The sequence below is a fragment of the Callionymus lyra genome, chromosome 2, assembly GCF_982586985.1.
Source record: "Callionymus lyra chromosome 2, fCalLyr1.hap1.1, whole genome shotgun sequence".
Classification (NCBI taxonomy): domain Eukaryota; kingdom Metazoa; phylum Chordata; class Actinopteri; order Syngnathiformes; family Callionymidae; genus Callionymus; species Callionymus lyra.
Genome location: NC_141819.1, coordinates 3,057,568 through 3,069,451, shown reverse-complemented (window position 1 = coordinate 3,069,451; position 11,884 = coordinate 3,057,568). Strand labels below are relative to the sequence as shown.

At 40.8% G+C, this 11,884-nt stretch overlaps 1 protein-coding gene across 10 annotated transcripts in view; it reads left to right on the top strand.

The window, feature by feature from the left end:
- Positions 1-452: 452 nt before the first annotated feature.
- Positions 453-11,884, top strand: part of LOC148085075 (NACHT, LRR and PYD domains-containing protein 3-like) — a 117,088-nt gene continuing 105,656 nt past the window's right edge. For 7 of the 10 annotated variants that reach the window (XM_087783241.1, XM_087783242.1, XM_087783244.1 and 4 more), the window contains exons 1-9: positions 453-522; positions 3,391-3,520; positions 4,114-4,192; positions 4,267-4,416; positions 6,678-6,833; positions 6,932-7,045; positions 7,986-8,055; positions 8,369-8,588; positions 8,731-10,525. In XM_087783241.1, the coding sequence (XP_087639367.1) occupies positions 3,484-3,520; positions 4,114-4,192; positions 4,267-4,416; positions 6,678-6,833; positions 6,932-7,045; positions 7,986-8,055; positions 8,369-8,588; positions 8,731-10,525 (2,621 nt within the window). In that variant the 5' untranslated portion in view covers positions 453-522; positions 3,391-3,483. The remainder of the gene's footprint in view (positions 523-3,390; positions 3,521-4,113; positions 4,193-4,266; positions 4,417-6,677; positions 6,834-6,931; positions 7,046-7,985; positions 8,056-8,368; positions 8,589-8,730; positions 10,526-11,884) is intronic. The other 3 variants (XM_087783239.1, XM_087783240.1, XM_087783245.1) reach the window with 3 other exon arrangements.

Below are 11,884 nucleotides of genomic sequence, written 5' to 3'. Positions count from 1 at the left end.
ACTAAAAGCAATATCAAAAATCATCCGTCATCGTTCCACTCAGTGCAAAAGAAATAAAAAAGGATAATTGGTGAGAAATGTTGAGGAGAAGAAAACACAGGCAGATGGTTCTACAGAAAAGAAAAACACATTTGACAAATGAGAAACACAACTAGCCTGAAATGAAGAAACATTAATATCAAGGTTGAGAGTTGGACACATAAAAACATCAATGAGTATTTTAGGAAGAACGTTTGGATTTAAGAGATATGTTCATGAGAACTGTTACAATGTGGACTAAATGATTCAAGAGATCATAGAAACTGCTCAATGATCATAACTTTATTTATATATCTACTAGTAAAGTAAAAGTGAAATGACACTCTGTACCAGCAGGTGGTGCTGGTGCACCTTTAACTGCTATAGAAGAAGATTTCAGAAGTACTTTCACTTTCTCTGTCGCTGCAGTGACATCCGTACGTGTTTTGAGAACAACATTCATCATCCATCTGTTGGTTTCCATCCTTTTGAGTGGCAGTAGAAGTAAGTAGAAGTATTGTATACTGTATCCTCCAGAGTATGTATCCGATGATATCTTAGTATTATTCTTGTTTGAACATATTTGACTTTCACACTTCCTTGCATTAAGTCCTGTTCAATTCAACACTGTTCTGTTCAAAACGAGTCACATGTTGGACGTTGGACAGATATTCGCTCCAGACTAGTCTTTGTCCGAGTCTTTAGATCATATGTCGCTGATCATTTCTGCGCGGGTTGGTTCGTGACATAGTTTCCGGTTTCACTGTAACTTTCTCGTTATTTATATTATTGAGCCTTAATGTAGTTGATTTGTCTTGTATCGTTGACGTCAGGTTCTGCTGTACCTGATGTTATAAGATTGTAAACATTTATTCGCCATCATTACATTCCACTGTGATCTTTTCACTGTCAGTAGCTTTCTGCCGAGTTAAAAAGGAGGAAGTCTCTTATAGGAAGTGAACTACACCCTTCTGGTCGGAGAGTTCATAAGCTTTCTCAGAGACGAGGCGGTGCCTCGAGGATAAACCAATAGCGAAAGCAGAGGGCGGAGCACCAAATGACGTAGAACCTGTAAACTTTTTATTATTTATATTATTGAGCCTTCATGTAGTTTATTTGTCTTGTATCATCGACGTCAAGTTCTCCTGTACGTGATGTTATAAGATTGTAAATATACCAGACGCAAACTTGTCTTTCTCTTTACTGTGAGGAAGTGTATCAACACATTTCTTTGTATTTGTGTCTGATTTTCTCATCTGTGGAGACTTTGTCAGCATTGACATGTGATTATCATCGCAAGCAGAAGTGTTGCAGAGTTCTATACAGTGGTAAATACAAAATACTTTCATGCTTTACATTGGTCACATTTGAAAAATATGTATTAATTTGGATACATTTCACTGAGAGTACCATGTATTGAAAATATAATACTGTGCAGTCTTAAATGTCACCTTCATCAGGAATAAAGTGTCACCTTAAAAAATGTTTGCATCAATTAAACAATTTGAAATGAGAATTTCTGTATAAAGCATGAGCTATTGTACACCAGGATAGTAACATTATATTTGATAGACACGCATACGTTGATTTACGGACTCAATTAAAGTGTCTCTGTTACAATGTTTGTGGTCAAAAACTGCACCTACTGCCTCTGAATGACTCGCATGTCAAATGACATACTTTCCTTCTTGCAAACCGGGGGAGGAGGAACAACAGAGAATGTTATGAAAACTACAAGTTAAAGGTAATGTTTATCTCAGTTTAAAAGTATTGAAAACACCAAGTATGTCAATTGTGAGTTTTTCCTCCTAAATGAAACAGAGTTGTTTTCACCTATGATGGAGGATGAAGAAGAAATGGACATTTGTGATTATAACACTGACATTCCAAAGGAAACGCAGGAAGAAAACTTTTCGTCACAACAACGCTGGGTTTTATTGTTGTTAAATGTATATTCTTTCATTTGACAATACATGTTCTCTTTCTGTTCGGGGTAGAACCGCGTCTGTTTCAGAAGTTATTAAAAACCTAACTCTCCAGATTGACCGTAAACATGTCATCAGAACACAAACGAACAAATAAAACATTGAAGAACGAATAAATATATAAAGATGTAGAAACAAAAATAACGGCACATAGTAAACTAAAAGAAACAAAACAATGACCAGCAGATGAACAAATATATATTATAAAGAAATGAAAAAACGGAATCTTTACGCAAACAAACAAACATAAAATAACAGATAAATGAATACATCTCATAAAGATAAATATACTGTATCTGCACACGTCAAATAAAACAGTGAACAACATATAAAGGAATAACTATTGTAAAGATAAAGAAAAATACAATAAAATTGATGATTGTTATTTAATAAAGTTATGAACTAAAAAGTACTTGGTGTTTTTGTCGCAGATCTCGTCTTTGAATCGAGACTTGCTGGCATCATGTGAGGATTTGTTTTGTGTTTCCTCAGTGTGTAGGAACGATCTGACTTGAAGTACAGCTAAGAACTTCTAATCTAAAGTAACATGAATTTTACTTTATATGAAACCGGCCCCAGCATGGGTGTTTGCTGATCCACAAGTCCAATGACTAGTGAGTCCAAGACCTTATCACAGAAAACATTCTCTTGACGTAATGGAGGAAATATTGGAAACATACTACTAATATTAATGAATACAAGTTATTAATCTTGCTGTAATATAAGTCAGTCATCTTTATGTATCATGTGTCCCCCTAAGATTTAAAGTTGATCTGACATCAATAGGTCACATTTTTAGGAAGCTATTGCAAAATGATATTAAAAAATTGACATTGAATTTGTTGACTAACAAACTGACACGTACTGAAGTAGAAGTGCTTGAAGTGAGCGACTCCGATCTGGTGCATTGAATATATGTCCAATATCCACCATTTGACTAACTTTACTCTGGTGCCTGTTCTTGAAGGATGGATTGCAGAGGAGAGTTTAGTTTGCTGTGAACCTCCATATAAGAGTCACATTGAGTGTAACAGCACAAGTGTGTTTTATCTTTTTTAATGACGTCGACTATTTCGCTTTTGTACTTGAAATGATTATCCTGGGTTTATATAAATGTCTGCTATGGTATTTTGTTATAATTCAATGTCAATAAAGTACATTTATTTTACAAAGACAGTGATACGGTTAAATTAAAAATACATTAATTTTGGGGTGGATTAAATTATTAATCTCCCTCATGTTGAAGCTCTCGCGACCACTCCTGGATTCTTTGCTCTACTTGAACATTTTCACTTTGTCTTGACCCTCGTGGTCAATGTTTTGTTTTTATGTTGTAACCGTGTGAATCAACAACAACAAACAATGTTGCACTGTTGGTCTCTGACAGGACACACCCCCTCACTCACGGGCGTTTTCATCGATCAGTGTTTCTGTCTGGATCAGAAGGAGCTGAGCTCACCTGGAAGTTTCACCTACAAACATGGACACAAGTCTTCAGAGCAGAGAGCTGCTCACAGGTCAGTGACTTTCTCACCGTCTATAATCTATCATGTCTGCCCAGCAAGAGTGAATGGATGAATCAAGAGTGTGGTCGTGAGGTGAATAAATGAATCAAGAGTGTGGTCGTGAGGTGAATGAATGAATCAAGAGTGTGGTCGTGAGGTGAATAAATGAATCAAGAGTGAATGAATCAAGAGTGTGGTCGTGAGGTGAATAAATGAATCAAGAGTGTGGTTGTGAGGTGAATAAATGAATCAAGAGTGAATGAATCAAGAGTGTGGTCGTGAGGTGAATAAATGAATCAGGAGTGAAATTGTGAGGTGAATAAATGAATCAAGATTGTGGCCGTGAGGTGAATAAATGAATCAAGATTGTGGCTGTGAGGTGAATAAATGAATCAAGAGTGTGGTTGTGAGGTGAATAAATGAATCAAGAGTGTGGTCTTGAGGTGAATGAATGAATCTTCATTGTGATAATGTGTTGATTGAATAAATAAAAACATGCAAAAAAGAGATGAAACAAATTGAAGTGGAAGAAAGTCAAAGAGATGTTGTGTTTAAACAAGTGACACAAACATTCAGATCCATGATGCTGTTGTGTTTGTGTGCAGGTGTGGACACAGAGGAGGAAGATCCTCCCTCTAAAAAACTTCTGGGTGAAGACCATGACAGTCAGACCAGAGCTCAGAGGTGAGAAGATCACTTCTCCTGTCAGACCTTCAAATACTGGAATCATTTTCTCAATGAAACTTGTGTGTGTTCAGACCAAAGCTACTTACATCTGCTGGACCTGGATCTGGACCTGGATCTGGACCTGGACCTGGACCTGGACCTGGTCCCAGCTGTGTGTCTCTGAAGAGTGATGGGTCTTTGGGAAGAATAATTAACTTCAAAGGTGAACAGAAGCATCAGAGGTGAGAGACAACAGGAGCAACATGAGAACATCTAGTGGTTATTTAAATGTGCAGAGAAAACTATACAGTATATCTTTACACATGAGAGGAAGAAGAAAAGAGACAGAGAGGGAGAGAATTAAAGCAGTGTTTGCAGTATTGCACTTAAAGCTATATTTTACATTCACCACAGAATATTGCATGTGATTAAGGTGAGGTAGTGTCTCGTTCTTTTTTGCAGTGTTCAGTGTTTTTTTTTTGCAGTCAGTCTGGCTGTTCTCGGGAGAAAACTGTTAAAGAAGTTTTTCACACCTGTATTTGGGGATCCTCTGCCATTCTTCCTTGCAGAACCTTTCCAGTTCTGTCAGGTTGTATGGTGAACGTTGATGGACAGACATTTCCAGGTCTCTCCAGAGATGTTCAATTGGGTTTAGGTCAGGGCTCTGTCTCATTCAAGAACGGTCACAGAGTTGTTCCGAAGCCACTCCTTTGTTATTTAGTTGTGCTCGGGGTCATTGTCTTGTTGGAAGGTGAACCTCGGCCCAGTCTGAGGTCCTGAGCACTCAAGGTTTTCTTCCAGGATATCTCTGTACTTGCATTCATCTTTCCTTCAAACCCTGCAGCTGAAAAACACCCTCATAGCATGAAGCTGCGTCCACTGTGCTTCACTGTTGGATAGTACTGGACACTTGATGAGCAGTGCCTGGTTTTCTCCACACATTCCTCTTAGAATTGAGGCCAAAGAGTTCCATCTTGGTCTCCTCAGACCAGAGAATCTTATTTCTCATAGTCTGGGAGTCCTTCATGTGTTTTTTGACAAACTCTATGCAGGCTTTCATACGTCCTACACTGAGGAGAGGCTTCCGTGGGGCCACTCTGCCATGAAGCCCCGACTGGTGGAGAACTGCAGTGATCGTTGACGTTCGAGAACTTTCTCATGTCTTCACTGCATCTCTGGAGCCACAGTGATCTTTGGGTTCTTCTTCACCTCTCTCACCAAGGCTCTTCTCCCACGGTCTAGGAAGAGTTCTGCTCGTCCCAAACTTTTCCAAACCATTTAAGGATTATGGAGGCCACTGTGCTCTGAGGAACCTTGAGTGCTGCAGAAATTCTTCTGTAACCTTGGCCTGATCTTTGCCACAATTCTGTCTCTGAGCTCTTCAGGCAGTTCCTTCGACGTCATGATTCTTATTTGCTCTGACATGCATTGTGAGCTGTGAGGTCTTATATAGACAGGAGTGTGTTTCCTAATCCAATCAGTTTAATGAAACACAGCTGGACTCAATGAAGGTGTAGAACCATCTCAAGGAGGATCAGAAGAAATGGACGACACGTCAGTTAAATATGAGTCACAGCAAAGGGTCTGAATACTTATGACCATGTGATGATAAAAACTTCTACATTTCATTTTTTTTTCTGTCAAGTTGGGGAACTAAGTGAACATTAATGAGGAAGAAAAATGAACTTAAATGATTTTAGTGAATGGCTGCAATGAAACAAAGAGTTAAAAATCCAAAGGGGCCTGATTACTTTCTGTACCCACCGTATGTAGTTACGTGTATGTGCATTTGAAGTACAGGTACAGATCTCATGCTACGAGTGTCAAAAAAAAATACACCAAACTTCTCAGAGATTGAGGTGCAAACAAAATCTGTGACTCACACCTGCAGATTCAAGAGGTCGTGTTTAGTAACTTGTACTCGTCAACTTATGTAAAAATATAGTCAACGTTTCTTTTTCGTCTTTTACGACTACAAGTTCATCATTTCATCACTCATGTGTACCTTCTTGATTACGAGTATGAATATGTAGTTACGTCAATGCAACTTAATAGTACGAGTACTCATGTCATGTAACGGGTACGTTGGACTAAAGCACTCGTTCATGACTTCATACATATTTGACTTGACTTACGGACATATTTAGTAGAAGATCTACGAACTTCTGAGTACATGAGGCGCCAGGTTCTTTAGGAAAACAACAATCTCACCACACCTGTCGGAATCCCCTCCCATCGGCACATTTGTAAACTTGCCAATTTTCCCGCCTTTCGAGACAAACGTGCACAAACAGAATATACGCAGACATCATTTTGACAACATCAGAAATGCACATGCTCATAGTTGCCATTGATATGTACATTACTGTGACATCGCAAAGAACCAAAGTTACAGTGCATGGAGCTCACCCTCCCTGTTGGAAGCTGAATCTGATCAGTGGAGGTTGTACTTTCAACACTACAAATACTGGAATCATTTTCTCTCTGCAACTTGTGTGTTCAGATCAAAGCTAAATACATCGGCTGGACCTGGACCTGGACCTGGACCTGGACCTGGACCTGGACCTGGACCTGGACCTGCTCCCAGCTGTGTGTCTCTGAAGAGTGACGCGTCTATGGATGTAGGAATTGACTTCAAAGGTGAACCGAAGCATCAGAGGTGAGAGACAACAGGAGCAACATGAGAACATCTAGTGGTCAGATGGTGAACGACAGAGGAATGGATTGAAGTGTTGATCAGAGTTTTGTGTCTTTCAGGATCTACCAGAAGAAACAAGAAGAGTCTGAACTCAACTGTGATTCTCTGAAGAGTGACTGGTCTATGGATCATCCTCTTAATTTCAAAGGTGGACAAGAGTCTTCAGAAGACAGGTGAGGTTTTCTGTCCCTCTTTGACTCACTGATGTGATGTTGGGTCTGTACAAAGGTCTCTGAGGTTCCTTCTACTTGGACTGAAGGCCTCAGATGTTCAGCACTTCATCACAGTTGACATGTTAGCATGAGCAACAGTCATGGACACAATAACAGCTGCTGTGGGACAGACAGGTGCTGTTGGACTCATGAAGAAATCCACAACTTGATGACAGTGAATTCATTTCACTGGATCATTCCATCTGTTGTTGAAGAAGTTTGTATCATGTGACGACCAACAGTCTCTTCAGTTGTTGAGTCAAGAAGAAGAATTCTAAATAGTGCAACTACATTTCTTCTCCTCCACCTGAAGTCTTGTGAAACTTGACACACAACAAACGTGAGGAAATATTCATCAAAAGTCAAGTTTGATTTGAGTGTTTATCTTGTGATGCAACATTCACGTGGATCATATGAGCGCCTCAGATGAAGGTCACTGATGTGTGAGAGAAGATACTTCAAGTGATTTAAGAGTCACTGATTCAATGATTGAGGGAATGTTTGAGTCGTCAAAGACTGTTAGTTGATCCTCAACAATCATTCTTTCACTCACAGCTGTGTGTGTTTCTATCAGCAGTTAGTGACTCTTGGTGACTTCAACTGAACTCATGAGTCAATGCAGCTCAAAACTTCTCTTTTATTGAGCTTCATGAACTGCTCGTCAAAAGTGCTGCAGACAGTCGTGGAGGAAAGTCGACTCACAAGAGAAGAAGCAACAAACTGCAGCCATGACAATGAAACCACGACTGAAGTGTGAGACAAACTTGTGTTTCACCTGGTTTTCCATGAATGTGGAAGATTCTATCTTAGGTGGTCTGCACATGGAAGAGTCAGAGTCTTGCTCAGACCATTGGTTTCCTTGTAGAAGTAGAACTTATTGACGTCTTGATGTTCTTCACAGAGAGGATCAGCAGGTCTCAGATGTTCTCCAGTGTGTCCAGCAGCAGACAGATGTGGACTCCACACTTCAGGTACGTTCAAGTCTTCAGCCTCACCTGCTGACTACAACAGCTGCTAACTCACCAGTCAGCTGCTTCTGCTGCTTCATGAAGCTCTGATCCTGGACAACTCCACCTGTCAGCTTCATACTTGAAGTAGAAGGTCTGGTGTGGCTGAGACTCTTGTTTAGTTTTAGAGAGGAGATGAGATTTGAATGTGACTCAGACTCTCTGGTCCTACTCTTGAAGACAGTATTGCTCAACAGGTCCTGGTTAGACTCGGACTGAGACATACCTCTGGTGACCTCTGTAGGTCACATGATCAAGTCACATGTTTGTGTTTCAGCTGCTGGAGGACAAGGTCATGACCCTGGTCAAGGAGGAACTGGAGAGAGTGAAGAAGTTTCTCAGACCAGGTGAGCAGAAACACCTGGATGATGAGGAAGAGGAGGAGGTGAAGTGTGAAGAGGACCAGATGAGGAGCAGCAGAGAAGCTTTCTTGATGTTCAACGTGAACCTCCTGAGGAGCATGAAGCAGGAGGAGCTTGCTGGTCGTCTGTGGGGAAGTAAGAGGATTTGAACCTTCAACCTGTTGAAAATGAAGTCTTGAATCTATTAGAACATTTGAGATTGAAATTCCTGCAGCTGATGAGAAGATTTAACTTCAGCTTCTAGAATCTTGAGCTTCATGTGACTTCTCTTCTTCAGGAAGTCGTGCTGGAAAGTGTCAAAGACTAGTGAAAAGGAGCCTGAAGAAGAAGTTCCACAGTGTGTCTGAGGGGGTCGCTAAAGCAGGAAACTCTGCTCCTCTGAATGAGATCTACACGGAGCTCTACATCACTGAGGGGGGCACAGACCAGGTCAACCAGGAGCACGAGGTCCGACAGATCGAAGCAGCCACCAGGAACCAAACCAGACCAGAAACCACCATCAGATCAGAAGACCTCTTTAAAGCCTCACCTGAGAGAGACCGACCAATCAGGAACCAGCTGACGAAGGGCGTGGCTGGCATTGGGAAGACCCTCCTGACACAGAAGGTCACTCTGGACTGGGCTGAAGACAAAGCTCACCAGAACTTCCACTTCATGTTTCCTTTCACCTTCAGAGAGCTGAACCTGCTGAAAGAGAAGAAGTTGAGTTTGATGGAACTTGTTCATCTTTTCTTTCCTGAAACCAAAGATCTCAGCAGCTTTGAAGAAAACCAGGTTCTGTTCATCCTTGACGGTCTGGACGAGTGTCGACTCCCTCTGGACTTCCTCAACAGTCGGCGCCTGACAGCAGCTACTGAGTCCACCTCAGTAGACGTCCTGCTAACAAACCTCATCAGGGGGGATCTTCTTCCCTCAGCTCGTCTCTGGATGTCCACACGACCTGCAGCAGCCAATCAGATCCCTCCTGAGTGTGTGGACATGTTGACAGAGGTCAGAGGGTTCAATGACCTCCAGAAGGAGGAGTACTTCAGGAAGAGGTCCAGTGATGAGGAACAGACCAGCAGCATCATGTCTCACATCAAGACCTCACGAAGCCTCCACATCATGTGTCACATCCCGATCTTCTGCTGGATCACTGCCACAGTTCTGGAGCACATGTTGAAGAGCACAGAGACAGGACAGCTGCCCAACACCCTGACTGAGATGTACATCTACTTCCTGGTGGTTCAGTCCAAAGTCAAGAAGCTGAAGTACAACGGAGGATCTGGGACTGACACGGTTTGGGATCCTGAGAGCAAGAAGATGATGAAGTCTCTGGGAAAACTGGCTTTTAAGCATCTGAAGAAAGGAAACTTGATCTTCTATAAGTCAGACCTGACAGAGTGTGACATCAACATCTCAGCAGCTTCAGTTTCCTCAGGAGTGTTCACTCAGATCTTCAGAGAGGAGAGAGGACTGTACCACGACCAGATGTTCTGCTTCATCCACCTGAGTCTTCAGGAGTTTCTGGCTGCTCTTCATGTTCACCAGACCTTCATCAAGTCTGGAGTCAACTTGCTTGATTCCCAACAACCATCCCTACTGTCAAGAATGTTTAGAAAGAAACTTACAATCAAAGAGTTCTACCAGAGAACCATCAATGAAGCTGTAGAAAGTCCAAATGGACATCTGGACTTGTTCCTGCGCTTCCTTCTGGGTCTTTCTCTGCAGACCAGTCAGAGTCTCCTGACAGGTTTGTTGACACAGACAGGAAGTAGCTCCTGGACCAATCAGGACACAGCAGAGCTCATCAAGAAGAAGATCAGTGAGAAAGTTTCTCCAGAGAGAATCATCAACCTGTTCCACTGTCTGAATGAAGTGAAGGACACTTCTCTGGTGGAGGAGGTCCAACAGCAGCTGAGATCAGGACGTCTCTTCACAGATCAACTGTCTCCTGCTCAATGGTCCAGCCTGGCCTTCATCTTACTGTCCTCAGAGGAACATCTGAAAGTGTTTGACCTGAAGAAATACTCTACCTCAGAGGAGGTTCTTGAGAGGCTTCTGCCGGTGGTTCAAGCTTCAAATGAAGTTCTGTAAGTGGATCATTGAAGCATCTCTGATATGAACCATGAATGTTTGATTTCCTTCTTCATTTCACTCAGGCTGAGAAACTCCAACTTCCTTTCTCTCTTCCTCGTTTTTCTTTCACCTTGTTTTGTAAATCCATCATTTTCTAAAGTCACTTTTGAAACAACATCAACTTTTTATTTTAATTTCATGAGCAAACACTTGAACATGTGTCGTGAACACAAACACACAAACACACAAACAGTGAACAACTGTATGTTTCTCCCTCAGGCACAGACAGGGTTTATTTTAGGCTTGACCCCGAAATCCAGCGTGAAAACTGAACATAAATGATGAAGAAAATGAAAAGTTAACTCAGTGTTAATAGAAACTAACATTCAAACAAAACAACACCTCGTTGGCAGCAAAGAGAGAAAAGTCTTGTTTAATGTTTCTTCAAGTCCTTGAGTTTATGCAAATGAATGTCTCTTGAGCTTCTTCTTAGACTTTTGAACTCTTGTGAGATAAACAGAGAGGAAGTGGACTTTCAAAATAAAACTAAAAACGTTTTACAAGATAAAAAAATAACGTGAACACAACTTAAATCCACTGAAAACTCCACAATAATACAAAGAATATTCAAAGTAGAAACAAGTTATGACAACAGTTAGTCTGAAGCTCAAATGAAAAACACCAGATGATTCAATGAACTCATGACTTGTATGAAAACCATTAGATTTTCACTGATTATTATAAAACATTGAACCATCAACATTGTCCTGTCAATCAAGTCTGTTGCCATGTTCGAGTCACTAGATGAACCATCTATAGGAGATTCACTCAATAAAGACTCACAGCATGGATCAGTGAACAGAAGATGATTTGACTTTAGACTCACTAAAATAACTGAGTCGACGCTCGAGTCACAAATGTATTGTATGTCATCTCTGCCAAAAGTATTGTCTTCAAACATGGAAGATTGTTTCAAATATCAATGAAAGGTGACAGTAAATCCTGGTTTTTCCCTCCTAGGCCTCCATAGTCAAACCTGGAACTACAGAGAAAACATTTGAAACCTGGAGATTTAAAGGAACGACACGTTTGAACAATGATGGAGGAAAACTTTGAAGACTTTGATGAATGTGAAAAAATATCATTAGAAAATATGAAAATGTCCAAACATCTTCAATTGAAACATGTTTATGAATCATGAATAAAAAGTGTCACCAGATGGAAACAAACTGATCCATATATTGATTGATGTCCAGAAACAACTTCAAAAATAGTCTCCAAACTTGACAAATGTTTCAAAAGTTGAAACTAATTCAGTTCATGTGAAGCAAACATAGGAGAAGAAATGAAGGTGAATGTGACGGAGGATGATT